This window comes from Prunus dulcis, chromosome 7 (assembly GCF_902201215.1).
Source record: "Prunus dulcis chromosome 7, ALMONDv2, whole genome shotgun sequence".
Lineage (NCBI taxonomy): Eukaryota > Viridiplantae > Streptophyta > Magnoliopsida > Rosales > Rosaceae > Prunus > Prunus dulcis.
This window is the reverse complement of record NC_047656.1, coordinates 20,399,215-20,424,848: the sequence shown is the minus strand read 5'-3', so window position 1 is coordinate 20,424,848 and position 25,634 is coordinate 20,399,215. Positions and strand designations below refer to the sequence as shown.

At 36.8% G+C, this 25,634-nt stretch overlaps 5 protein-coding genes across 7 annotated transcripts; 1 reads left to right on the top strand and 4 right to left on the bottom strand.

Annotated features, from left to right (window-relative positions):
• Positions 1-3,544: 3,544 nt before the first annotated feature.
• On the bottom strand, positions 3,545-5,783 carry LOC117635842. The gene is made up of 4 exons (XM_034370213.1): positions 4,927-5,783; positions 4,583-4,828; positions 4,330-4,470; positions 3,545-4,061 (listed from the first exon to the last, which is right to left on the bottom strand). Exons 1-4 carry the CDS (start codon positions 4,927-4,929, stop codon positions 3,678-3,680), a joined length of 774 nt encoding a protein of 257 aa, XP_034226104.1. The 5' UTR covers positions 4,930-5,783; the 3' UTR covers positions 3,545-3,677.
• LOC117635840 (uncharacterized methyltransferase At2g41040, chloroplastic) lies at positions 4,720-12,784 on the bottom strand. Of its 3 annotated transcripts, XR_004586958.1 has the most exons (9): positions 12,366-12,784; positions 12,159-12,265; positions 11,814-12,036; positions 11,465-11,658; positions 11,249-11,360; positions 9,402-9,506; positions 8,564-8,698; positions 6,081-6,245; positions 4,732-4,828 (listed from the first exon to the last, which is right to left on the bottom strand). XR_004586958.1 is itself a non-coding variant. In XM_034370212.1 (8 exons), the coding sequence occupies exons 1-7, from the start codon at positions 12,552-12,554 to the stop codon at positions 8,570-8,572; spliced, it is 1,059 nt and encodes a 352-aa protein (XP_034226103.1). In that variant the 5' UTR covers positions 12,555-12,784; the 3' UTR covers positions 4,720-4,828; positions 8,564-8,569. The 3 variants fall into 3 exon arrangements, 2 of the variants coding, with proteins under 2 accessions (XP_034226103.1, XP_034226102.1); XM_034370212.1 differs by lacking the exon at positions 6,081-6,245 and having other exon boundaries at positions 4,720-4,828; XM_034370211.1 differs by lacking the exons at positions 4,732-4,828; positions 6,081-6,245 and having other exon boundaries at positions 6,539-8,698.
• A 220-nt stretch (positions 12,785-13,004) lies between these two features.
• LOC117635853 lies at positions 13,005-16,923 on the bottom strand. Its single transcript, XM_034370226.1, has 9 exons — positions 16,603-16,923; positions 16,281-16,477; positions 15,134-15,315; positions 14,714-14,998; positions 14,574-14,632; positions 14,447-14,483; positions 14,254-14,325; positions 13,705-14,029; positions 13,005-13,605 (listed from the first exon to the last, which is right to left on the bottom strand). The coding sequence occupies exons 1-9, from the start codon at positions 16,715-16,717 to the stop codon at positions 13,231-13,233; spliced, it is 1,647 nt and encodes a 548-aa protein (XP_034226117.1). The 5' UTR covers positions 16,718-16,923; the 3' UTR covers positions 13,005-13,230.
• Positions 16,924-18,902: 1,979 nt separating this feature from the next.
• On the top strand, positions 18,903-20,463 carry LOC117634508 (protein CHLORORESPIRATORY REDUCTION 6, chloroplastic). Its single transcript, XM_034368648.1, has 4 exons — positions 18,903-19,177; positions 19,363-19,494; positions 19,593-19,801; positions 19,901-20,463. The coding sequence occupies exons 1-4, from the start codon at positions 18,964-18,966 to the stop codon at positions 20,105-20,107; spliced, it is 762 nt and encodes a 253-aa protein (XP_034224539.1). The 5' UTR covers positions 18,903-18,963; the 3' UTR covers positions 20,108-20,463.
• Positions 20,464-20,538: 75 nt separating this feature from the next.
• LOC117634507 lies at positions 20,539-22,728 on the bottom strand. Its single transcript, XM_034368647.1, has 6 exons — positions 22,548-22,728; positions 22,283-22,445; positions 21,584-22,195; positions 21,236-21,334; positions 21,001-21,141; positions 20,539-20,892 (listed from the first exon to the last, which is right to left on the bottom strand). The coding sequence occupies exons 1-6, from the start codon at positions 22,598-22,600 to the stop codon at positions 20,737-20,739; spliced, it is 1,224 nt and encodes a 407-aa protein (XP_034224538.1). The 5' UTR covers positions 22,601-22,728; the 3' UTR covers positions 20,539-20,736.
• Positions 22,729-25,634: the final 2,906 nt, after the last annotated feature.

The following is a 25,634-nucleotide window of genomic DNA, read 5'->3' as shown; positions in this document are numbered from 1 at the left end:
CAAAATCCGTTTCTCTCTCGCTATATATATACACACACAAATTCAATACGTACATAATTGACCACAAAATATTTCCTTGAGGATTAGCAGAAATGTATATTTATAGCAATGAGAATCTTGTAGCTAAGAACATATAACTGATGGGAACATAGATTACTTTAAATTAAGCTATAGCTTTGCTAAGTAATAAGAAATTACTACTAAAAAATGAGTGGTGGTGGTCGTGTGCCTGACAAGTCTCTAGGCTTACGTTCCACTGTATTCCCACCTCCCAAGTAAGTTCCAATGGTTTTGAGTTTTTATTTTGCATGCAACATGTCACATGCATGCATGCAAATTGCAATGGATGAAATGATAGATGTTTTGGTTTCGACATACAAAGAAAGTTATATGCATATGGTTGTAGCTTGTTTTCTCAGGCGTCCAATATGGCATGTCGCATATTCGATGAGAAATGATTTGAGATTGAAAGCAGAGGCGGATCCATTAAGGCGCAAGGAGGTGCAGCTGCATTTTTCTTCGTCGAAAAAACCATTGTAGGTGCTTTAAACTGCCCATTTGCTGAACTGGTGTACATATTACCTTATTTCCATTTTCAACATTTAAGTAAATGTCTTTGTCCTTTTACTTTAATTTATTTTTATATTACTCCATTTATTTAAGTTTACAATGTAAATAAGGAAGTACTCTCCATTTGGATTCAAATAAAAATACTAGAAAATCAAATTCCTACCAAATCAAAATATGAAAAATCGGTTTTAGTGCAAAATACGATTTAGGCTAAAAATGATGGCTCATTAAGTCAATATATACTTCATACTAAAATCCCATAAAATCAAATTTTCTTATTTGATGTGTAAGGAATAAAAGCCGCCAAAAATTATTTTGAGAAAATGATTATTCTGAAAAACCATTTTTCATACTTAATCAATTTGCACCTCCGCTAAAAAATTTCTGAGTCCGCCACTGATTGAAAGTAGTGGTGGAGGGATAGCAGGGCTCAGGGTTAGGCACTCATATTCATATAAATATAGTTTCCTTTGGATTTGAAGAGCAAATGGAGCAACTAGCTTAATCAGTAACTGACAACTCAGAAGATTTTATTCTTCTCGAATGAAGGAGAAGAAAGAATACCGGAAAGGGTTAAATATTAATATACTAGTTAATTAGTTATTGCTCCTACACTTTGTCCATGTGCATTGATTCTGCATAAAGCTTTACTCGGAGTAGGTAGCTACTGGCTAGTGCATACTCAATCACTGTCCAATTATTTTGGACATATTATTAATGGCTTGTTTTAGGTTCCTGCCAATCTAAACCACTTAATTAGGCTAATTTCTATTTAAAATCAACTGCTTTTCAGTTTGGACCAATTATATATATTCATATTCATCTGGAACTTATTCCCCACCATAACTGTGTTTTTTGCTTCTTTATGGGAAGTGTCAAGGAGAAACAAAAAAGTGGAGGAGAGAGACTGAGTCTGTGACAGTGTGAGAGAAGCAAATATCACTCACTGCAGTCTGCAACCAGGTTCTCAGAATTTGGAGTCATTTCAAAATCCTAGTCATAAACAAAATCATGATCATGATGGTGATGCTTTCACTTTTCAGGCATATTCACTTTGCTTTTTTATTTGGGTATTTTTGGATCCCATGTCGTCATTCAGTTTCTTTAGGTCCCTTCAGCTTCAAGTACTGGGAAAAAATAAGGCCTTTGGAGATTGTTGGGTGCGAATTAGGGTTTTTTTTTATTTAGGATTCTTTTTTATTGAGAAATGCGATAATATATTAATTTACATACACTACATAGATGTTAGGACTTGAACCCATGGCCTTTCACGAGGGAGCAAATTAGGGTTAATATATAGAGTCATGAAAACAAGTAAAAAAATCAGTTAAAAGCGTTGAGTCTTACACTAATAATCATTTGAATATGAACAAAGAAGTCTACTTTTTTCAGGGACTTATAGAAATGAAAGGAAAAAAAAAATGAATAGATGAACAAGTTAGGTCTCTTTATCAATCGCATTCTTCATCTTTTATATTGATAGCTCAAGAGGTAAAGAAAAACTAACGAAAAGTTGTTTTCGGCTTTGCCGACAAAAAATCACAAGGGCCTCCTTGCCCATACTTCTTGGGCTAAACATTAATAAGGCCTAATAGATGTAGGGCCTAAATGAGTGCAAGAACATGGGGTTCAAATCAATCCAAAAGCATATGTCACTCAAACAAACCAAAAAAGTTAATAAAATAAGACGGCAAAAAAAAAAAAAAAACCCAAGTAGAAAGTAAAAAAAAAAAACTCAAGGTTAATATTATTTCTATCAATCATATAATATTAGATATTAAGGCTTTATTAGGAAAATATTTTAATAACAATTTAGGTGAATTATTTATTTTTATCATTAAGTAATGTATCTAGTTAATTGCAAGATTAGTTTAAAACATTGATATAATACAATAGTGCTACAAAATATTGTATGACTAGGTTTTGACTAAGCTTTGTTACAGATAGTAATGCCAAGGTTTAACCAGTTGTTATGACTGCTAAGCCTGGAAGGTTTGACTGGTCAAAATTAATTAAACTCTCTCTCTCTCTCTCACACACACACACACAGACACGCACACAAACACACATATACAATATTTTGTGTCATTTTGCAGTCAAAGTCAAAGGAAGTCCCTTTCGGTTTGTAATTAACATTACCCGTAAATAAATAAAAAATTGTTTAAGTATATACTTAATTGTAGACATATTTATTATAAGAGTTGTCGTACCATTAGCATATAACATGAACATGCGAACCAGCTTAAAAAGACATTGAATATGATCACGAGAAGAAGAAGAGCTCCATCCATTTCACGAGTACTCGAATCAATGATGATATTAGTAATCAGGCTATATATATATATATATATAGTTCCGATCTCTTGGACCACAGGAGTCCAAGGGATTGTGGTCACCCACCGTTGGATGTAAATTCAACGGTTGACTTGTAAATACATAGAGTTTTAGTTGATGGTTTATTTAAATAAGCTTATTTGAGGGATATTCTTATATGATTCACTATGTATTATATTCTACTAATTTAAACCGTTTATTTTGTAGATATATCATCTCTATAAATAATCACTTGAATCCGATATCATTTTGACAACTTAATTGAAATATTAAAATTTTAGTACTTTCTTAAAGCACTGTGTTAAGTGATTTTATCGGACATAGTTGAATGTCGAAACTGTTTTCGATTTGTCTAATTTTTGCAAGGATGATCTATGAATGTAGACCTAAAAAATAAATGGTTTGGATCGTTGAAAAAAAATCATAAGAAACCCTAAATAATGTCCCTCAAGTAAAATTATTTAAAAATTCCCTCAATATAAATATAGTATGAGTTAAAAGAGTTATATAAAAAATTATATAAAAAATGTACAAAACAATATAACTTGGAACTGGGAACCACGTGATCACATTAAGACAAAACACCCCGACCAAGTGATTAATTAACAAAATTAAACTTCAAATTCGAGAGAGACAGAGAGAGCTAAAGTAATGAATTAATTAATCAAAGCATTTGAATGGTTCAGTTCAGTCAATTAAATTGAAAATTGTAGTGACAAAATAGTAAGTTTAAGTTTTGTGGTTTTTTTCTTCTTTCTTTTTTTTTTTGGTTGCTAACACAGAGGAGATCTATGAGGAATGCGTTTTCTTCTACTGATCATGCTCGAGGCCATGTCCTCGTCTGAAACTTTATGAGCTGATCTTCCGCACAATGAAGCATAATTCAGTCCACTTCTCTTCTTCCGGACAATCTCATGATGTCTGTATCCCATGTTCATGCTCATGCTCATGTTCTCGGACCCTGATGACCCGGATGATGATGAGCTCATCGGGTCATCGCAGTCCACAATTGTAGAATGAGGGTTGGTCTGATCACTCGTCATCTCCTCGTCTCCGGTATCAGAAAGAGGAACCAAGAAGTCAGGACTGAGTTGAAGAGAGTTGCATTTCTTTAGGAAAGGAGAGAGGTCCTTGTTCAATTTAAGGAGATAGTCCACCTGATTAACATTCATCATTCCAAATATTGTTCAGTTTTAGTTAAAGCCTTTCATATATGCCTCTCTCTCTTAAGTAAGCATATGAACTAGTAGAATTCAGTGATATTATGTTGCCTGTTGTTGCATAAAATAACAGAAATGCAATCAATCATATTGGGATATTTTCATTACTGATCATGATCAAGGATAATTAAAAACCTATTAGTAATTCAGCTGCATGCATGGAATGGAACAAAGCCACCACTCAAAAGTAAGTCAAGTTGATTACCTTGCATCCGAGAGAGCAATGGATATAAGGTTCTTGAAGACTTCTGTCACAGGAAGTGCAGTTGTTTCCAGAACCCTTGAATTGCCTGTTCTGAGGTCTTTTCTTGATGAACACCACTTTGGCACTATTGATTGTATATGCCTAAACAAGAATCAAAGACTTAAATTTTGTCAAAAACTGTACAGTAATATATTATATACAAACTGATGGAGATGGTTAATTAACCTAGCTTTGATGATTATAGGGCACCAACCTGAACATTCTTACAGTCTATGAGCTTTTGAAGATCTTCCAATCGGACAACATCATGGTATACATAACGACGAATTTGAAGGAGCTTATGAAAACGATGGGATGGCAGACAATGGGGGCATATACTGATGCAACAATCCAAGCAACAGATATTCTTTTCATTCTTTTTAGCGGTTTCATGATAGGAGCAACCGGCAAAGAACTTCTGAGTATAGAGGGCTTCCAACCATGCAGGCTTCTGAATTCCCTATTAAAGCAACAAAATTTGCTCAGTGATTATATATATGAACCAAAAAGACAAGAAGAATTATGCCATAGAGAGACAGAGAGTGGACAGAGACAAACCATGATCACATAAACACTTGAAAGAGAGAGCCCTCCTTGAGCTGTTATCAAGACAGTGGTGTAAACAGAAGAGAGAGAGAGAGAGAGAGAGAGAGAGAGACTTAGGGATGGAGATAAGAGTATTTATGGAGCTTCACAAGAGAGGAAAGGGGTATATATTTATTCCTTGGGGAGGGACACAACATTTTGTCAATAGGAGGCTTGTAACATGAGAGAGAGAGAGAGAGAGAGCAATAAATAAAGGAAGTAAGATATGAGGGGAACGTGGAGGCTGTTTCCGTGTCTCCCATTCCCTAAAACCCCAATAAACTATTCTTGCTCATCTCCTTGGCTGAAGAGCTCTAATGCTAAACTAAACAAGCTCTTCTTGAAGGAGCTGCCTCTCTGCCTCAAAATTTTTATTTTCAAAGTGTTTTTTTAATACCTTTTCTTTCATTGATTCTCATCTCTTAGAATTGGTGAAATCAGTTGGATGGAAGGAACCAGCCACTTGTTGTAGACTTTGAAATGAGAAACAGAACAAAAAGATGACAGATATTTACATAGATAGATAACACCAGCTTGATAATAGTTCAATTGGTCCATTCTTGCGTTCCACTTAGTTGTCATTCAAAGAAATTACAAAAAAGCTCAAGTTAGATCCAACTTAAAGATGCATATCCCAATAAGTCGGCTAACTTAATCTTCTTTTTTTCCTCATTCATTAAAAATGTAGATTTTCTTTCTAAATGTATATTGTATTCCTCTGCATCCCTTTTTCTTGCCTGATGCTTTTGATGTCATTCGTATAATTTCCATCACTTCAAAGCTAAGTAATTAGAGCATATAGAGCAACAATGAAAGCATGGTAGAGATTGAGAGTAGCCAATCTCCCCCTAAACTTTTTTCTCGTAAAAAAAAAAAAAACAAAAAAACAACAACAAAAGCATGGTCGAGAAGAAGGGTGCTTAGCTGCATTAAAAATACACAAAGGCAATAGTAATACCTATCAACTATGTCTTGTCGCAAAAAACTGAAATGTTAAAAGTTCCAACTGGTTTAAGAGAATCTATCAGATACATTAACTTAAAAGAATTTGGTGCAAGAGCACCAGATCAGTAAGAATAAGTAGAGCTTAATCTTGCAATCTATGGATGCACATCTAAGATGTATACCTGCAAATCTGACCGTCTGATTGTTTCATTTTTGAGACCAGGGAAGAGCACCTCAAGGGTCCTGGCTGGCTAGTACACTTTCAAACATATTATATAGTATCTCCTTATTGTTTAGGTGTATTGAGTATGTCAAGGTGCTTTGTTTATTCTTCTTCTTCCAAGGCCCTATTAAATTGCTCAGAAAATGAGAGAGAAAAATTTAATGAAATTTGAAAGATTAAAAAATCTGGGTTTGGGAATATTAGTATGCCAAAAACAAAAACAACAACAAAAACTTGAAGCTGTCCATTCATTGGGTTTTTTTTTGATACCTCAACTGTGACTCATGTGACTCAGGTGGTAGCAAGGTTGAAGTAGCAGTTTGAGTCTTGGGAAATAAACAGAGAAAGGCAATTGGTAAAGGATGTCCTGCCAACTGAGGCCATAATGGTGTTGGTTTAGAATGCCTTGCATCTGGCCCATACAATACAACCATGGCAGCATGCCTAATCTACTAACAGAGTCAAAACAAAGACACGTACAAGAAAGAAAGAAAGAAAGAAACCCGGTTTTTAGGGAATAAAACATGTCAACAATCAATCAACCACTCCACTAATCCACTAATCACAAGTCCTGCTTTAACAATAATGTGGTTTTGCAACAAACATTTGACAGACAAGCACAACTCATTGAGCACTAGTTAGGGAAACTAATGACCTAATTAATTAGAGGCTCCAGTGTGCTAATTTTGAGGAAGACCTTGCTTATTGTGCCTCTAAGCTCCAACCAAGAGTTACCTTGGGGTTTGCAATGCCAAAGAGTCTTGTATCATTCCCTTTGTACCCTTCCTTCAGGTCTACCATTCAATTTCGAGCTTCCACCTTATGTGATTGTTGTTCATCAGAGCATTCCACATCACAAATCTTTTATCATATTACAACCGACGGTTGTCAAGAACTCATGATTAATGCTATCATACATTTTTATCATATTAATCAACGGTTGTCAATGCATGCCTAGAAGATTAAAGCTAGCAAAGCCCTTATATACATTTAAATTAATCTTCTTTAGAGAGTTCAGCTCTAGGAGCTAGACCTAAGCAAACTTATAATCATTTTGTGAAGATATTATCAAATATTTTATCTTTTCCATTTTTATAAAAAGACAAAAGAAAAACATTTTGAGGTGGTTTGAGTGTCTTTTTCTGTTTTTCTTTCCCCTCTTCTTAAGCAAGCATTGAAGGTATGTTAACTGTTGATTCACTACCAATGTGATGAGCAAAACTTTTTGAAGATTAATCTCAAAGAATAATCTAAAAGTAGTTTTATTTATTTATTTATAGAAACTGCTAAAATAAAACAGAATCATGATAAAAGTGCACGTGTATACTTGATGAAACGACATAACTAGCAAATATCCCTAGAGCCAAACTAAAAGGAAGAAAGAAATTAAGCTCACAGAACAAATAGAATCAGAGAAGAGAAAGAGGATGGCCAACCCCACGTGCCATGAAAAGCAGAAAGGTATTATAGTAAGCAAGAAGCTCACGTGCAATGGGATCCAAAGGCCTGGCTTTCAAACAAACTGGCAATGCCCAAAACGAGAAGCTTAAGTGTGTCTTGGGACTGACCATTTCCTCCTCCTTTTATCATTCAAGTCAAGGCTTCAAGTTGTGTGGAGTGTTGGTCAACGGTCAAAGATCCAGAAGTGAACAGATTCTACAGAGATGATGATGTGGTTAGAAGAAGAAATAGGGGGAGGACTGGGTCAGCGGATGAGCCGCACGAGGGGATCTTCCTGCTGTGGCCACAGGCCTCTGTGTGGTCTCAGTTGGTTCCATTTTGCTTTGTCAAAAAGGGTTTTCTTTCTTTATTAGCCTAGCCACTTCACCATGCCCTATTATATAATATGCATAATGCATGCCCTCATTTTTAAAGTTTAGGTCAGGTCACATGTAGAACCTTTTTTCCAAAAATTAAAGACTAACTATGCTCAAGAGTCAAGATCATGTGACTCCAAGCCTACGCCTAAACCTTCATGTAGTAGTTCTAGTTTCCCATCGTGCTCGCAAGATTCAAATTCTTAACTGAAACCTTGTCATGAACACAAACCTTCTGATTATCTAAAAACAGCAGTCCTCGACTTCCTCTTCTTCCTATTCTTGTTCACGCATATTTTATTTGTTCTTCTTATGTTATCTTTTATGCCATAATCAACTTCGCCTAATGAAGATTGAAATGGCTGTTAATCTGTCAATACTAATCAGTAACCACTAATTGAGTCCCTGATAATGTTAAGCACTACTATCATTCTTTATACAGTTAATAAAATACTACTACTTATTAATAATCAATACTTTACATCTTCCCCAGATTATCCACCTTTTCAGGTTCTGTATTCTTCTTTTTAAATGTCTATACAATTATATAAATACACTATACAACAAATCAACAAGAAATATGATAAATCCATGTACGGAGAAATTATATTCAAATGGCTCAAACCTAGTCTCAAGGTTTCTGAGCAGAAAACATGATGAAAGATTGCTGAACTTTGCTCGAGTAGTTGATGAGACCAGATGATGTACACAAGTCCTCAATCTCTTCTTCCGTTAAATAGCTATAGTTCTGCAGAGCCCTCTGCCACATAAATTTACAACTTAAAATCAATACTTATTAAAGTTTATAACCAAGTCAGTCACATATTTTTAATAAAACCCATGTCCCAACGACTGTAAAAACAGTTTCGATGGGGAGCCATCCTTAAACAGATCCTAGCTAGCTACAGCTAATGAGTCCCCACTAACGAAAATTCAACTGTTTGAATCACTTTACATCATTCATGTGCAATTTATGCAGAATACGAAAATGAATGTGGATGTTACACAATCGTTCTTTTGAACATACATTCTATCACTAGCATATACAGATAAACAAGTATCATAATAACATTAGCGTGAGCAGGAAAATTGACAGGTCTGAACCCTTTAGAACAACTATAACTTCATAACATAAATAAGTTTTAGTGTTTCAATACATGAGTACTATAAATCAGAGATAAGTTGGTTGACATCTACTTAATGGGAAATTCACAAGTTGAAATAAAAAGTTCTTAGACAAACCAACTCCTAGTTTGGATAAATGCTTCATATTAGAGCTCCTCAGAGTGAATCAACATTTACAAAGTCAGCGTACGCACATGTATCCACTCAGAGATGAATACAAAGTTGTTTATTTTCATGTAAGAAAACAAACCGTGGTCGAAATTATTAAGCCACCAAGGAGGAATCACATCTATCATTGATCACATTTGTTAATTTTTTGAATAAGTAAGAAGTGTTACCTCTCTGAGTGGCCTCAATATCCAGGGAGTAGATGAAGTATACCGCAGGAAAGTGGTTCCGACAAAGATGCCACCAGTTCGTAATATACGACTTATTTCAGCAATCTGAGAATTATATGAGAAATGAGTTGGAAATGCGTTAGTTAAAAGCAACTTTTTTGCATCCATACACATATCTACAGTAAAACTGAAAATATAACAAGATTTGACGGTTCATGAAGTTCAGATGCAAATAGAATTCAAAGCGCAAAGGCTTCCCTTCTGTAACTGTGGAAAAGGCTGTGGCTGAATTCTTTTTTTGTAATTGTAAATTGAGCTACTTTCCCTCTTCTGCCTTCCGTCACCTTAAGACAAGACTCAAATGCCAATGTTGGTGACTGGAGATAACTCTTTTCAATTATTCCAGGGATGGGAGGGGGTACAGGAAGGTAAGAATAACTTTTTTCTGGAAGGAATCGTTTTTTTGGGGTCACGGGATGGCTTTTTTTTTTTTTCTTTTTTTTTTTTTGAGTAATGTCCACCACAGAGGGGATTAATATATCTACTTGCTAACAGCAAACCACCTGAGAGCTAATTCCTTCGAAAAATTTCACTAAGAAAGATATATCTAAAGTAGGAGCCACAGACCAGCACACCAGCATTTGTGGAGTTACGTTCTATTATAAATTGCAGTATATTCCACAGGAACCAACCCTGTAACTACCTCATGGGCTATCCATGAGCGTTCATGTTACTACAGCTTATGCATCAATAGAAAGGTTGTACTCAGAACTCTTTTACCTAAAAGGTTGCTGATTTCTGATTCCAATTGACCCCACTTATAGTATAGCTATGATTGCTAGGTTCTTTAATCACTAGCAGCCCTCTCTCTTCCTTGTTGACAAGGTTCTTGATGATGTAAGGACACTCAACTAATCTCCTGAAAGGTAAGTCCCCAGTCCCAAACAGAAACACTCCAAGAAATTATCTATCTACCATTGGCCACCAAGGGTTTTGTAATAAAATTCAAAATTGGAATATGCTCTTGAGGTGTCCAAACCCAAGTTGAAGATTCAGACGTGAGTGATTGCATGAAAGGAAAGAAGAAAATTCTCAAGGTCATAAGTAGAGTAATTTCCAATTTTCTAACTTCCTGCAGTTCTCAAAGGATAACTTCCTGCAGTTCTCAAAGGATAACTTCCTGCAGTTCTCAAAGGATAACTTCCTGCAGTTCTCAAAGGATAACTTCCTGCAGTTCTCAAAGGATATCACCTTTATTTCTCACAAAACACTGGCACGGAAGATGCCTACTTCTTGTGGTCTCTTGTAAGGAGCCATGGGTGAAATGGCAATGGTGTTTATTCAGCTTGCCTAAAGAAGCTATAAGTTTTGCTCACCATTCCGCATTTAATCTCATATTCCTAATTACCAGTCAAGGCAATTTCAAATTGTTCAAAACTTAATTCTCCATATGCTTTCCGATACACCCAGTTGATATAACAAGGCACTTTCACCATGACTTTTTCGTAAGTTATCAACATAGCAGGTGACGTGTAATACAATATGCAACTCATCTCTGAGTTTACTCACTAGTCACTACTAGCATCTCCGATACCATAAAAGGCAAAGCTAGCCAACAGATTTGTTTGGCGCACATAACAAAATTATTTTGGGGAATAGGGATGCACCCAGGAAAGGCAAAGTTAATGAAAAACAAGTGAGGTAGGATTTAGAAATTGAAGACTCTGTTAGTATTCATCCAAAATCATGTTGATTCTTAAATCATCCAAGTCGGGTAACTCTGACTAAGCATAAGATCCTGGGCGCCAAGCAACTTGAAGGAGAAAAACAAAGGAATTGAAACTTACAGCATTGGAAGGAGAGGGCCAGCAATGCAATGCCGCGCCGGCATGGACAGCACCGACTGAACCTGAAGGGAATGGAAGCCTAGAAACATCTGCCCTCACAAGAGCAAGATTACTGCATTTATTCCAATGATGTGTACATTAGGAATTTAGGATAGACATGTCATTTGACATTAAAGACCATAAACATTGATTATTCAGAAGAGCAGGCAAACTTACGTAGCTAAAAGAGTAGGGTCTTTTTTAAGAAAATCGTAACACTGGCGAAGCATATTCTCAGAAAAATCAAGCGCGACAACTCCAGAATAGGTCCCGGATTTGGCAAACTTTCTGGAAAACAAACCACTCCCACAGCTTACATCCAGCAGAACACCACCTTCAGCGGATTTAAAGTAGTCCTGAGCCATTTTAAACTGCGTAGCATATAAAAACACCATGTAACTAATACACTTATAGTTGTATGCATAAAAAGCTGTAGTGGGTAAGTAAACAAAACCCAAATTGGCATGCATGTTGTGCAGACCAAGTTGAGCAAGCAAGCCAGAAAGTACATGCATTATACACATACCTCTTCATCAAGACCTGGGAAGCCACTGCGGTTAAAATTCTGGCGCCAGCCTCTTTCATACAAGAAGGAAACAAGAGGGCTTCTGAATAACTCAGTCCCAGCTGGTTTGACTTCAACGTACTCCTTCAACCCAGCAATAACAGTAAGATCCAAGTAAATGTCTTTGCTTGAATACGACTTGTCGCATTTCTTACACTTGAAAGCCGACCTGTATATTGCTTGCCTACAAATCACAAGACAATATTAAACTTCTACAACTGCAGTTTTAAGTAAAAAAAAAAAAAAAGAAAGACTTTGCCTTTAAGCTATATATTATTCAATGGGATGAATCATTAAACTTCTCACAGGTTAAGACCAAGAGGGCCTTTCCGTATGAGCGGTTCATAGCATACTGGGCATGCTAACAGCTCAACACCCGAGCTTTCACTTTCCTCAGTGCTCGACTTCCATTCCTAAATATTAAAAATTTGAACTTTCATATTAAAATGAAAATTTTTATTAAAACAAATAGTGGAAATTAGAGTGCAGGGAAAAGATAAGGCAGAGCAGTACAGGCGGTAAGGTAACAACTGAACTTGCACGAATGGCGAAAGAGGGAAAGCGGGAAGGCGGGCGGGCGGTGCCAGTGGGGCGTCGTCGGAGACGAGGAGTTCCGAATTGAGAATTGTGATAAAGGCGAGGATATTTTGGGCATAGAAAATCTTGGTGGAGAAGGTGGAGAGACGAGGGAGCCGTCGCCATGGAAGATTTTATTCTTTTCTCTGCTTCTTCTTCTTCGTCAGGTAGAGGTAAGAAGATATAGAGACAGAGAGGTACGTGTTAGTTGTTGTAAGTGTATGGACTTAACCAACTTCAAATGTGCTCCTCAAACTCAAAAATGACTCTTCATCATAACGTACAGAGTATGATTCAATTCAACCCTTTCACTCTGAGTCGGAGCCAAAAACCAAAACCAAAAAACAGAAAAAAGAAAAAGGTCAATGCTTTCAGCAGACGAAGAAACGACATTATCTATCATATTTGCGAATTGACCACAAGGTCTTTTGTCGGTGTTATAGATAATTACCAATTGGTCCTCTCGCAATTTGCAGTTGAGGACACAACTGCTACTCTTGTTTGCATTTTGATCAGTATTGTATAGAAAAGATGATGTGTAAAGGAAGAGGCACGGTATCAGGCTTAAAGATCAACTATTAAAAGCACAAAAATGGACGATAACGATAATGATATCTCCGAAATATTACTACTTTGTCTAACTGAGTTCTGAGCAAACACAACTGAGTACTGCATAATAAACAAACCTAAAGATTAACTACCACAATGTACAAAAGACCTTAGGCTAAAATCACTCCAATGTACATGGTTGGACGAAAACATATGTTTAACTTTAAGCACCCTTTCAGACCAAAAAAAAGTTTTAAGCACCCTTGTCTTGGAAATCCCCTGCAGTTCTAGCCGTAAACTGTTTAGTGTATACTCGATGCCTTCGCTCCCTTGCATAGATTACCCAGAAGATCAATGACAACATCACCGCTGTAGATACCATTACCAACCCAATGTAGATCCAGCCACTGTACTTTCGCAGACCAGGGCAATTCCGGTTACTCACGTCTGTAAACGCATCCCTAACAAACGTGCAGTCTTGCAGATCAACCAAGAATGGACCATAACGATACAGACCATAACTCACATTTACTGCAGCTTCCATTTGGCTGTAAAAGGTTGGAGTCAACCGGCCAGGTGTAGTACAAATGCCGGCCACGGAAACCTCACAAACATACTTCTTCCATACCTGCTTGAAACAAAAGCCTGAGTCTTAGTCCTTGTTTCCAAACTTAGAGAAAGATGCAGGCAACATGTATGTCAATTTTAGATAAGCCATTAATATTACCTCTGTGGCATTTTGCAGCTTCGCTTCACCAGGACTGCACTGTCGATCAGTGAGATCAGAATTGAATGGATTGCAAAGAACGGGTAACAGTGGGCCAGACTGATTAAAATATAAAGGTCCCATGGTGGGTGGATAATTCTTATTCGAGACATTGGTGATGACACGGTTAACCACAGTAGCGAGTCGGTAGGTTGTTTCCTTGGTGCGTGAAGAGGTCTCTTGAGCAGTAGCATTGTCCACACATGGGAGTATATCATCTAATGCAGTATGGGCTGTGGGGTTCGTGACCCACTCATCCATGGAAACACATGCATCTGCAACCACACTATGCAAATAGGACAAGAAGTTAGACGATTTGAAAACAGATGGACAAAGCAAATGCAGCAGAACAGTCATAAGTTTAGATTGAGTGACACTCATATCATAAATTTGTTCTTATGAGATAACTAAGATGCGTCTAAATGTCACACTGAAGGCTAATATGATGATTCAATATAAGTGTGCGTCTAAGAAAGTAATATGAAGTGAACACAACCAAACAGTACTTACTTATGGAGAAGGAGAAATACACCGCATAAAATGAATGTGCCTGCAACAAGAACCCACCCAACAATGACCAAGCTGCACCAAATATGCAAGTGTTTGTGAATATATATTGGAGCACTAAGACACAACTGCTTCAAATATTTGAGATCTCTCTTAAAAAGTAAAAAGGAGACAGTTCAAGCTATATTTCACTTACAAGTAGACAAGGACTTGCATCCCGAGAATGGAAAATACTGCAACAAGTAGTCAAAGAAAAAGATATAATGTTAATAGTCAAATCCTGAAAATCCCTGCCTCTAATCAAAAGAAAATAGAAGACTTACAAAATCCAAGAAAGGCCAAAAAGAGCATAACAGCAGCAACAATAATGAGAGCCAGTCTCCTGCAAAACATAGAAAGAGATAAATGTTATACACCATATTGTAAACAGAAGTTCCCCAGATCTTCTAGAAAATCTACTTACATGCTATCCAATCCATCTTGTATACGCTTTGAATTCTTTTCAGTTTTATCAGAAAGTGTATTGGAAGCAGAGTTGATCTTTGTTAAAACATTGTCAATGTTACTTTGAACATCTGCTGGCAGAAATATAGCATCAACTCCAATCCTTTTAGCTGCACCAAGATAACCTGACAAATTCCTGAGGTTTTCAACAGTTGTATCTGCCTGACTCACAACATATTTCAGTGTGTTTGTTGTACTGCTGTGGAACTTTCCCTGGCCAGTGTACAGAACAATGCATCCAACACTAGAATGGACCACACAAACATTAAAGGATGTCATCAGCTCACAAAAATTGAAGGCAGTACTTGTCCATTCGAATCAAATGTGTGTATGAGAGAGAGAGAGAGAGAGAGAGAGAGAGAGAGAGAGGGACACTTACATTGCCGCAAGGGTGAATAAAATAAGGAAGATGAGAGAGAGAGCATAGGCTGTTCTAGAATAACCATAAGGCTCTCTTGGACAACAGCAGTAACAGAGACAGATAAAGGATAAGCTTAGCCCAAAAAGCACGAACCAGACACCAGCAATGACAAAGAAGGGAGCCGCAGTGAATCCAACAGACTACATCATACATCAATAATCAATGTAAATGTATATTTGTTGAGAGACATTAAACAAACATTCCAATCTCCAGACAATCTCAACAACAAAAAGGGTCTAAAAACAATCTCAAAAAGATAAAAACAGGATTTGAGAAACAAAGAAAACACATGACATCAGCAAAATACAAAATAAATTATTAATTTATGAATAACATTCTTGGCAGAGTTCAAGGCCTGCATTTATAAGTAGAAAGAACTGTTCTTTCTTGAAATGCTTCAAAATCCAGGGAAAGACAATTAGAGACAAAAATTAGTTTTAAACAACCACAATGTCAGTAAGGAAAGCAGCAAATTTTCAAAATGAACCATCTTGCCCCCTAAAAGTTTTACTAGTGGTTTCAAATTGTCCAGAAAAAACAGAGGAGGCTGCCCATCCATGACGGCACTGCACTCAAAGTGGCTGCCATGGCAAACAATTTAATATAAAAATTACAAAACAAAAAACAGAGCCTTCCTTCTGCACGATTGGTTTGTAGCAGATATAATTTCTTTGCTTTTTTATCGTACTGAAAGGTCAATTTATTTGGAGGAAAATATGCTAGAATTCATATATGGGTGCAAAGAGGGGTTTGGTGCTCAACGGGAAAAAGATGAGTTTGGGTGCAGCAGTGGACTATTCAGCTCCGGAAATCTATATCCCATCTGATATAGAATGGCATGTGTTTAGCAAGTCCAAATTTTTCTTTCTGGGTGCTGCTTTACTTTGTGGTATGTCAAATGATTTTTATATTCCAATTCTAGTGCGTAAGCTGCTCTTTATCCAATTGTGGTCTTAACTCTTAAGCACCATTTAACAGTCCATCCAAGTAGCAAGACAGCCCAAACAACATGATTATATTCATAAACTCAGAGAAACCCAAATCATAAAAAGCACAAAGAAAACAGCCAGGATATGAAAATTAATCAAGGGTTGAGAGAACTCACAGCCCAGTAATGGTCATTGCTGATATTCCAACCACCAGTGTATTTCTTGAACCCATCAAGAGGGTCCTTCCTGTATGTTCTCTTCTCAGCCAATATCAAAGACGAGTTTTGGACAGTTCCTTCAGCAAGAGACCTCCTTGTGTCCCATGTCACCGCTCCACCATACTCATACTCAGTCTCACCACCTACCCTTACACCTGCACCAACCAGAAGAAAAAAAAAAAACAAAACAAAACAAAACATCAACAATAACCCATTTTCTTGAATAACACAAAATAACCATTTTCTAGGCAAATAAAAGCAAAAAAAAAGTATACAGTACCTGTTGTTCGAAAAGTGTGCGAAATGTGAGAGCTTCCTGAAGTTAAAGCAATGAAGAGGGCAAGGGAAAGAAAAAGAAGGAATTTTTTTGGTGGGTTTGATCTAAAACATAACATTTTGGGTTGCGGTTTTTGTTTCTGGGTTGCAGACTAAGAAAAATATCCACAAGGCTAGAAACCTGTCCCAAACCAGAACCAGAGAAAAGCCGCGTATAATTGTTAAATGCGTCCGTTTGGTTAATTCAGAGTGTGTGTGAGCGACAGAGAGAGACAGAGACAGAGTGAGCAAGAGAGAGATTGTAATTTACTATATAATATATATCAGCTGAGATCTTTGGTTTTCGATTATTACGGTTTGGAGAGCGACTGGCACTCACTGGCCCTATATTCTCTGTCGGTATTTTTTTCGTGACGAAAATACCCTTTTTATATTTTCCGTTTCTCTTTTGCGATTTTAATTTATTTTCGCCAAGCAACCTTTCGATGCTTTTCTTTTGTGTAGAAGAAGGTTGTTGGTTTTTTTTTCAAATTTTGGTTTGCTTTTCTTGGTGGGAATAAAGACATCTGATGCATTAATTGGATTTTAAACATTCCTTGGTATAGTTGTAGCAATTATGGAAAAATATATGATTGATTGTAGCTAAAAATATCAAGTTAATAGTACTGCTAAAGTAGGTAGGTGGGCAATGGCTTGCTCGAAATATTTTGCTTCTTCTTTTTTGGTCAATTGTTTTGATATTTTGCTTAAAAAAGAAGCAAAAGAGTAAAGCCGCGTGGGGAAATGAATGAGATATTGTTACTGTTCATTCATATTGTGGTGTACGTAATTAAAAAATTATCGAAAATATTATAAAGGAGCATGACATGACAAGTCTCTTGGCTTTTCTACTGGAATTTACTCTTCTAATTCGTAGAAACAAGAAGAAAGCATCTTATTTTGTTGCATTAGGTTAGTTGCCAGAGGAGTATAGTTGCCATTAAACTTGATTGTGTTAAGCATATGAATTTTTATTTTTCTTCATTTTGGTATAAATAAATAACTTCAATTTTATTTTATTCATCAAACATATTGGAATCCTTTCAAACGATCCATAAATCATCAAGATGAGATTAAAAAAAAATTTCAAATAAAAGAAAAACAAACACGTGATTGTAAAAGGATGCTTTGATTTGATTTGTGGTAGAACTACGAACAAAGAATTCATCCAAAAGAAAGAAACAAAATGATGAATTATGGACCATTTCACAGTTATGTTACATAAAAGATGAATGAATTGTGGTCACGAAATGAAAGGCTTAGACCAATGCTAAATTGGGACCATGCCTTTCTTTTTTGTCATCGACCAAATGTACATGGGATGGCATGCTGCATAAATTATCTCACATGTGTTGTTTATGAGATAACAAGCCTCTAAATTTTATGGATGCCCATACCAAAAAAAAATTATTTATGGATGTCACTTTGAACTTCAATTAGTAATTTCCAAGAGCTATGGATTTATTTTTCTTTATTTTTTGAAAAAATATATATTCAAAATATATGATCATTAGGTAGGAGTAATTTAGAAGTAAAAGTTGGGCGAAACGTCTTCTCATATAGAAATAAATTTGGTGTCAACAATAAAAAGATAATTCGTTCAAATTTGTGGGTTTTTGTGTAAATGATATGCAAACGGAGCGTGAGGTGCATTATCGCCACACGTCTTTCCTTCTTTCTTTCCTATAAATCATCAATTAATTGTGGAATTACTTCAAACGAAACCCAACCCATGTGGCAGCACAGAAGCAAACTAAATAGACTCAACGACACAGAGACAGACAGATGAGGCTTTTGGGGTCGTCATAATTAAATCCTTTAAAACTTTTTTTCATATTTCGTAACACCAATTTGAACCAATTTTCTGTTCTTAATTATATCTTCTGTTGACAACATGAAACTGAAAAACAATATCAAATTATGAGTTCTTGCTTGCGTTCATATGATTCTGGTTTATGGATGGATTGACATGTGGTGGTTGATGATTCTTACTGATAATATATTGTGCTGGCAGGCTCTGGTTGGTACACAAGAGTAGGTTATGTGGCAAAAGGCAAACATTGATTGAAACAGACAGGCAACAGGCACTGCCCAATGGGGCCTCTAATTGCAGATTGGCCTTCCTCATTCATGGGCTCCAAAACACAATCAGCAGCAGATTATCCCAGCCCAAATTTGAAATTTGATGCTGAGGATGAGGCACATGTTATAAAAACCCATAAAGAGATAATATGAGCATTCAAAACACAAAGGCCACAAGAAAATGCAACAAAGAAAAACAACTGTATTAACTGTCTGAGAGGCTGGCTGGCAGGCTTACACAGCAATGGCTGCAATCTTCCAAACCCTGCTTCCCATTTGTTCTTCCAGACAGGCCATATCCTCTCCTGCTCCATGGACTCCCCTTAGACCACCCATCTCAGATTCCATGGCCTCTTTGGCCATTTCAAACTTAAATAGGCGGCAAGGACAAGTGGCCGTCTCAGTTGCCTTCAACCCATCTGGGAATTTTGACATCTCTTTGTATGACGAGGAAGAAGGTAAAACCTTTCTTAATTCATTAATTGGGTTCTCTGCTCACTTTGTTTATATCCCTTTATCTTTTGGACAACTTCAGAAAGCTTGTTCCTTTAATAGGATAAAAGGCCAAAACTTTTTTATACAACCAATATATTGGATATGAAAACTTGGTCAAATCTAACTGACGAATTCTTGTGGTTGACAGACACTAGTAAAGTTGAACCTCCAATGCCACCAAGTGAAGGTCGATTTGAAATAGTTCTTGATAATGATGTGATTCGGGGTCTTGACTTATCCCCATTTCATTCTGCAACTGGGATTACCAATCCTTCATCAGGTAAAGCAATCAATTGAGCATCAGATTTACAAGTCGAAGTTCATGATGACTTTTTATGCAAAACCCTGATGAAGTATTACTGCAATTTTTGTAACTAGCCAAGCCAAAAGAGTTTCTTGAACGTACAATTGGCTTTACCATTAACTATACAAGAGAAGATCCACGTGATCCTAGAGAACTATCAGAATTCCCTGATATAAGACTCTGGTTTTTGAGACTTGATGCCTCCTATCCCTGGTTGCCTGTCCTCTTGGATTGGCGAGCCGGAGAACTGGCTCGTTATGCTGCCATGTTGGTTCCACACCAGGTATTGTATTTTATAACAATGCCATTGTTTCAGAGTTTGAGAGTGAGGAGGGGCTTGTCATCGTTTAATGAAATGACCTTTGAAATCTTATCTTTGCAGATGAACATGAGGATGGGGGTAGTCTTCAATCCTGAGGCACTGGAACTATTCGTTATGCAGAAGGTTTTTATTGTGTACTCATGGTTGAAGCAACATGACATTCCAAAGCCTAGATTGAAGACCAGTGACATGGCCAGGATGCTTGGGTTTGGAATTGGAGATGAGCTCTATGACTTGATCGATAAACATCCACTGAAAACATCATAAACAAATCCCAACTTAAGAGTTTCCTAATGTCATACATGATTGACAGCCCCGGCGTTGATGGTGAGCCTAATTTACTGTCACTAGGAGTTGCACCCTTATTCTTTGATGGTGACAGTGAATCCATGTCACAGAGAAGCTGCTACTAAAACCAATGATTTACTAGAGCACGAGAGGATCCTTTCTTCAGTAGCACAATGGTTCTTTCTAACTTCAACTTTTGATACAGGTTTCATCAAATTCTATTTCACAAAGTAATTGTCTGAGAAAAGGTGGTTCATAGATGTTCAGCAGATACATATTGCCATGAACTACTGGGTACTCAGAATAGTCATTATAAAATATTATGTTTCTGTTCATCTTGATTCTTGTTCTCCATACTATCATGCATAAATAAACATACATCATTCATGACGTTCAAATCCGGACCAGGGTGAGAAATTTAGAGTATATACATTAAGATATCCTCATTGTTTTTGATACATAATCTGTACATTTACAGAAAAAGAAAATGAAGCTAAACTAAACTAGGCTGGTGAACATGGAGAAACAGAACATATATAGAGTAGTCCCCAATCCACACCATGTACTTTTCAGAAAAATTCAGCTTCATAAGACATACTTTACAGACTTTAAATAAGTGAGGACGAGGGGCGTGTAGTACATTTTCCAGGAGATTTGCATATGGGACATACATTTTTATATCCCAGCCATTGTTTAATGCAAGCAATGTGGAAGCCATGCCCACAATCCAATGTTCCTAGCTCATCCTCCTCTACGAAATCCTCCTGTCATGAAGACCAACATTGTAATGCCATTCACTTTGATAGGCATTTATCGCTTAGTCACAGAAACTTGATAGAAAGTCAAATTAATATAAAGTATAAGCAAAATACCTGGCAGATGCTGCAAAAGTCTTTCTGAGCATTTTCTTCTGCAAACAAAAAGTAATTGCTGCGCGTGAGAGATGCAACAGCTGCTTCCTCAGATATTCCTGTGCTGACATTCCCTATATGATCTTCTAAAGCCAACAACTCCTGTAGAATGCCAGGAGTAAGTAAGGCAAAAGAGATACTAAAGTATTATTGATAAAAAATTCAGTGACAAATGGAAGTTTTGATGTGAGAATACCTCATATGACATGCTATCCACATCAAGCCACATAGCTCTAGAACGATTGCGCATTTCAATTGAAACGTGCAGAGGCCGTTGGTAAATAACTCCAGCATTCTGCTCGTGTAGAATTAAAGACGAAAGCAATGCAATCAAATGATTACACAAGCTATGCTATAATGCTATAACAGATTGATGCAATGATCATACAATCATTTAGTTCTTGGTTCAATACAGTTATACATATATGTCTATTGTTAGGCTGAGAATCAGCAGGTGGACACTGTACAGGAAGCAGGGCTTACCATGCTGCACTGTAGTCATTGAAAAGAGATTTCCTAAGATAGAATGAAATAATAGACAAACCTCCGTGACAAGCCTGAAGTTCACTCCACGGTTAGCTGTTACAACAAAAAATGAAGTCGAACCTTCCAACAAGCTATCAGCCGGCGTGTGCATATATAGAGTCGATTCCATCAGTAGTTGCCTCCATAGATCAATTTGGGTAACATTTTGGACCCCATTATCATCAGAAGAAAAAGCAGAAGCTTGACCGAATCGAAATGTAGAATCTGCACTTACGTGGGGAGGCCAAATGGAAGGCCACAAAGACCGCAAAAGGTTGTTAGGCAGCCCAAAAAGACTTTGGAAAAAAGAAATATGGCGAAGAGGAGTAGATCCAAGAATTAATGTGGTGTAAGTTCCAGAATTAAGCTCATCATTCTGTGAACCTGGAAAATTAGCTCTTCCAATTTGGCTTATGGTATGAGGTAAGTTGAGGTTTGAAGTGTTAGCAATGCAACTTGTTATGCTCCTTATGGTAGCTCCTGAAAGCGGATCATGCAAACTCCTTCGAACAATTAGCCCTGGTGATGATGAGTGGTCCGACTGATAAGGCAAATTAGAGTGTTCCTTGTTTTGAACATGGCTCGTGGGTTTTGAAGCTTCATGTGGTCGTCGGAACGAGGATGAAGAAGTCTGGAGAAGATGCAACCATACATGTATGAAAATTTGGAACAAGAAAACATGTAAAATGCAAAGGAACTATTATGAAGTTTTACTCACAAGAAGAGATAGAAAATGTCCATTCTCCCTCTCGGATTCAAAACTGGCACGTAACCCAACATCTGGCTTCAGCTGAGAGCCTGGACTTAATTCATCTGAAAGCTGATTGATCCTTTCACTGCAGCCACATTTTTGTCCATGAGGGGAACACTGACATCTTTTTCTGCGTACAGAACAAGAAATTACATGTTGATTTCACATATACATACAAGTTCATGAACTAGTTGGCCTGGAAAACTTATTTTTGTTCTCCTCAATGACTTACGTTGTTGGGATTTGTTGAGGAGGAGGATTATTGGAACAAGTTGCACGCCTCATTACAATGAAGAGGAGCTACCGTAACTAAAAAGAAAAGAAGAAGAAAAATCAAAGCTACAGAATACCTAATATATATTATTATTAAAGACTAAAGATTAGTGTTGAAAACGAGAGGCAGAGTGCAGAGACGTTAATCTGTGAATCAAGATTAGAGAGGAGGGAAATAGGTTTTGCTCTTTGCATTGGGAATTTTGAGGGGGGTGGCTTAGCGGTTAAGGTGGGCGGGATTTGCAACGGTAAAATAGCCAACCACCAACTGTTAGGTCGTTGACAAATGAATTTGAGTGGAAGCGCACGCACGCTTTTCGACTGTGAAATAAACTCGGGCTTGGGCTTGGAGCAGAAAAGGTGAAGGCCCAATAAAAGAGGGAGTCGACAGGATTAGGCAAAAAATGAAGGCCCAATAAAAATAGGCTTGGACATGATTAGGAGCCTTGGAAGCAGGCCCAAAAATTCAGCTTTTGTGTGTGTATGTGTTATATTGATATAATTGAGATTTGAACTTGGGCGCAAAGGTTGGACTCATTGTCCTAATCAATTGGCCTAACTCATATTTACATTTTGTGTTTTTTATGATTGTATCATGTTGTACATATAAAATTACATAGTCTCCGACTTCCCTTTCATTATCCTTTCAAAATAAACTCTTATACTAAACCTATAACTTTCTTAAACCCAAAACAGTGTAATTTTAGATGTGAATATGCCCAAAATCTAAGTGGACAATCCTCTCTGTACTTAACGATGGTAAACCCCCCCAAAAAAAAAGTTATCATATTTTATGTGGTAAGTAGGAGTTTCATTACTTTTCTTGACATGTCAAGGAGTACAAATGTTATCTCTCTAGAAAGTACTCTCTTATCTCATGACAAGACAAGGAGTAGATGAATTCATCCGTTGAATGGCAATTCGTGTGTGGAAAATGTTGTAAATTCACATTTCTCATGCCTTGGTAATAAAAAGACGAAAAATAAAAGTATAGGTGGTTTGTTTGCTCGTAAGAAGTCTCTCTCCAAGATGGCCCAGATGTCCCTCAAAAGTTTGACCATGCTCCTTGTCACGAGTGATGAGTGGTGACTCTAATGCCCGCCTAAACCCTAAACCAATATGTTGAGCTCCATGGCTTTCATGCATGGTTGAGGAAATATGGATGCATTGAACATTTTCTTGTACCTATTAAACTATCTTCTCTCCTTAATTAATAATTTTGTTTATATTTAGAATGTATAATTGAGGCGGAGGATGGCTGCCTGATAATTAGGGAGAGGGGGAAGAGAGGGGGGGTTCACAGCCCATGTGCCAATGTGGCTGAAAGCACATGTTAATTACTAGTACACAGTACACACCACTAGCCACTAGGTATGGAAAGAGGAAAGGGCTATATATATATATATATATATATATATATATAGAGAGAGAGAGAGAGAGAGAGAGGGACCACACCACACAAAAACCACCAACATATATATTTTCTGTGTCGATAATACAAAGACTTAGATATTAGATAGATACTGATATTGATATATATATATATGCTGTTTCGCTATTGGGAGGACAAAGGTTACAAAAATTTCAAACCCGGCCCTCCTGCTGACTATAATTTTGTTTCTTTGCATTCTCTTTCTCTGTGTTGTGTGTAAAGGAAGGGTTTCCCAACTTCCCATTTCCCACTGTACGTACGTAAGTTGACAAGATTAAATGTTCATGCAGCCAGATGTTCAGATTCAGATCCAGACTAATTATATATCTACCGGACATATACATACATATATACTGTATACATATACATCAAGGGGGTGCCATTGCCACTTTGTCAGTAGCAGATGAGGATGTCCACTTAATCTGTTACTGGAAATATAGTATTACTCAGAACATGATATATTGCCTTGCCGTATACATTATTCTTTCTCGTCTTCATTTAATTACTCTAGAGGAAGAATGACTAGAAATTAATATGATGAAATGGATAGCATTATTATTATTATTGAATGGATTGTATACAAAAACTGACTGGTTTAGCATATGGCATTTATTATGCATGCATGCGATGTTCATGTTCCTTTTGCCACTGCATTGGCATCCCCAACCCATTAATTTTCATGTCATGATCATGAACCTGCGACCTGTCTATTGGGTCCAATATTTATTATATCACCCAACCAATTACTTATCTCATCTCGCAGATTTCTGGTGGATTGTTGATGAGATAACTATCACATTTTTAGCTAGTGTAGTTAGTAAGAAATTTCAAAGGGAAGGGAAGGGAAAGCCCCCATTCGAATTGGATTTATCTTGAATAAAACATTGCAGACATGCAAGCACAAAACATGTCTCTCTAGATCAACTAAATGCTAGCGTTGAACTTGAAACCAGTGGACAGTGGTCCAATTTCAAACATGATTAACTGAATCCCAAAAACATGTGATGTCCCTCTGTCGGCTCAATATATCTATATATATATATATATATTTGTCAATCCTCCACACTTTTCGAGTAACTTGGATTTGTCCAGACTCCAAATATACATTCATATTTGCATGTTTATGTTAATTAATTATCCCAAAATTGATTTAAATATATCTTAATTATATATGTTTTACGTACGCGACGCTTCTCTTTAATGGTTGAACAAATTTGTAAGATGATTATGATTGTTGATGGACATCCGTACTTCTCATCTGCTGTATGTATCTTTCTTTTTTATTAAGACTGCGTTTGCGTTCATTAATTTAAATCAATTCTCCAAACACCAAGAAGATTTCATTCATTCTTTAGGACGAGTATTGAATAATAATTATTGAAATTCTCAACGCCTCTGCAAAACAATTAAATAATAAATGACAACAGAAGTTGCACTTTAGAGGACGCTAATAGTTAATTAATGTTTTAATAATTCTAGCTGATTGATTAGGTCATTTCATTTGACAGCAACCCCCAATTCAAGCATTTTTCTACGATCGACAAACAATGCCCACTGTCACTCAAGTGACACCAGAATTAGTGTGATCCAGATTGGCTAATCCATTCTTTTTCA

Bases quoted from the DNA above. Each gene is read 5' to 3' on its own strand.
- LOC117635842 (XM_034370213.1), bottom strand. The intron at 4,471-4,582 runs GTTGGTGCCCTA...ATTCTTGTTTAG, and splicing joins TAGACTGTAAGAATGTTCAG to GCATATACAATCAATAGTGC. The intron at 4,062-4,329 runs GTAATCAACTTG...AATGTTAATCAG, and splicing joins ATTGCTCTCTCGGATGCAAG to GTGGACTATCTCCTTAAATT.
- LOC117635840 (XM_034370212.1), bottom strand. From the start codon at position 12,554: ATGGCGACGGCTCCCTCGTCTCTCCACCTTCTCCACCAAGATTTTCTA. The intron at 11,361-11,464 runs GTAAGTTTGCCT...GAATAAATGCAG, and splicing joins GACCCTACTCTTTTAGCTAC to TAATCTTGCTCTTGTGAGGG. The intron at 9,507-11,248 runs GTAAGTTTCAAT...TATAATTCTCAG, and splicing joins GGCCCTCTCCTTCCAATGCT to ATTGCTGAAATAAGTCGTAT.
- LOC117635853 (XM_034370226.1), bottom strand. From the start codon at position 16,717: ATGTTATGTTTTAGATCAAACCCACCAAAAAAATTCCTTCTTTTTCTT. The intron at 14,999-15,133 runs GTAAGTGTCCCT...GGTCCATTCTAG, and splicing joins TTATTCACCCTTGCGGCAAT to TGTTGGATGCATTGTTCTGT. The intron at 14,326-14,446 runs GTAAGTGAAATA...TATTTGGTGCAG, and splicing joins ATGCAAGTCCTTGTCTACTT to CTTGGTCATTGTTGGGTGGG.
- LOC117634508 (XM_034368648.1), top strand. From the start codon at position 18,964: ATGGCTGCAATCTTCCAAACCCTGCTTCCCATTTGTTCTTCCAGACAG. The intron at 19,495-19,592 runs GTAAAGCAATCA...TTTTGTAACTAG, and splicing joins GATTACCAATCCTTCATCAG to CCAAGCCAAAAGAGTTTCTT. The intron at 19,802-19,900 runs GTATTGTATTTT...TTATCTTTGCAG, and splicing joins CCATGTTGGTTCCACACCAG to ATGAACATGAGGATGGGGGT.
- LOC117634507 (XM_034368647.1), bottom strand. From the start codon at position 22,600: ATGAGGCGTGCAACTTGTTCCAATAATCCTCCTCCTCAACAAATCCCA. The intron at 22,196-22,282 runs GTGAGTAAAACT...CATCTTCTCCAG, and splicing joins GACATTTTCTATCTCTTCTT to ACTTCTTCATCCTCGTTCCG. The intron at 21,142-21,235 runs GTATTCTCACAT...GGCATTCTACAG, and splicing joins TGGATAGCATGTCATATGAG to GAGTTGTTGGCTTTAGAAGA.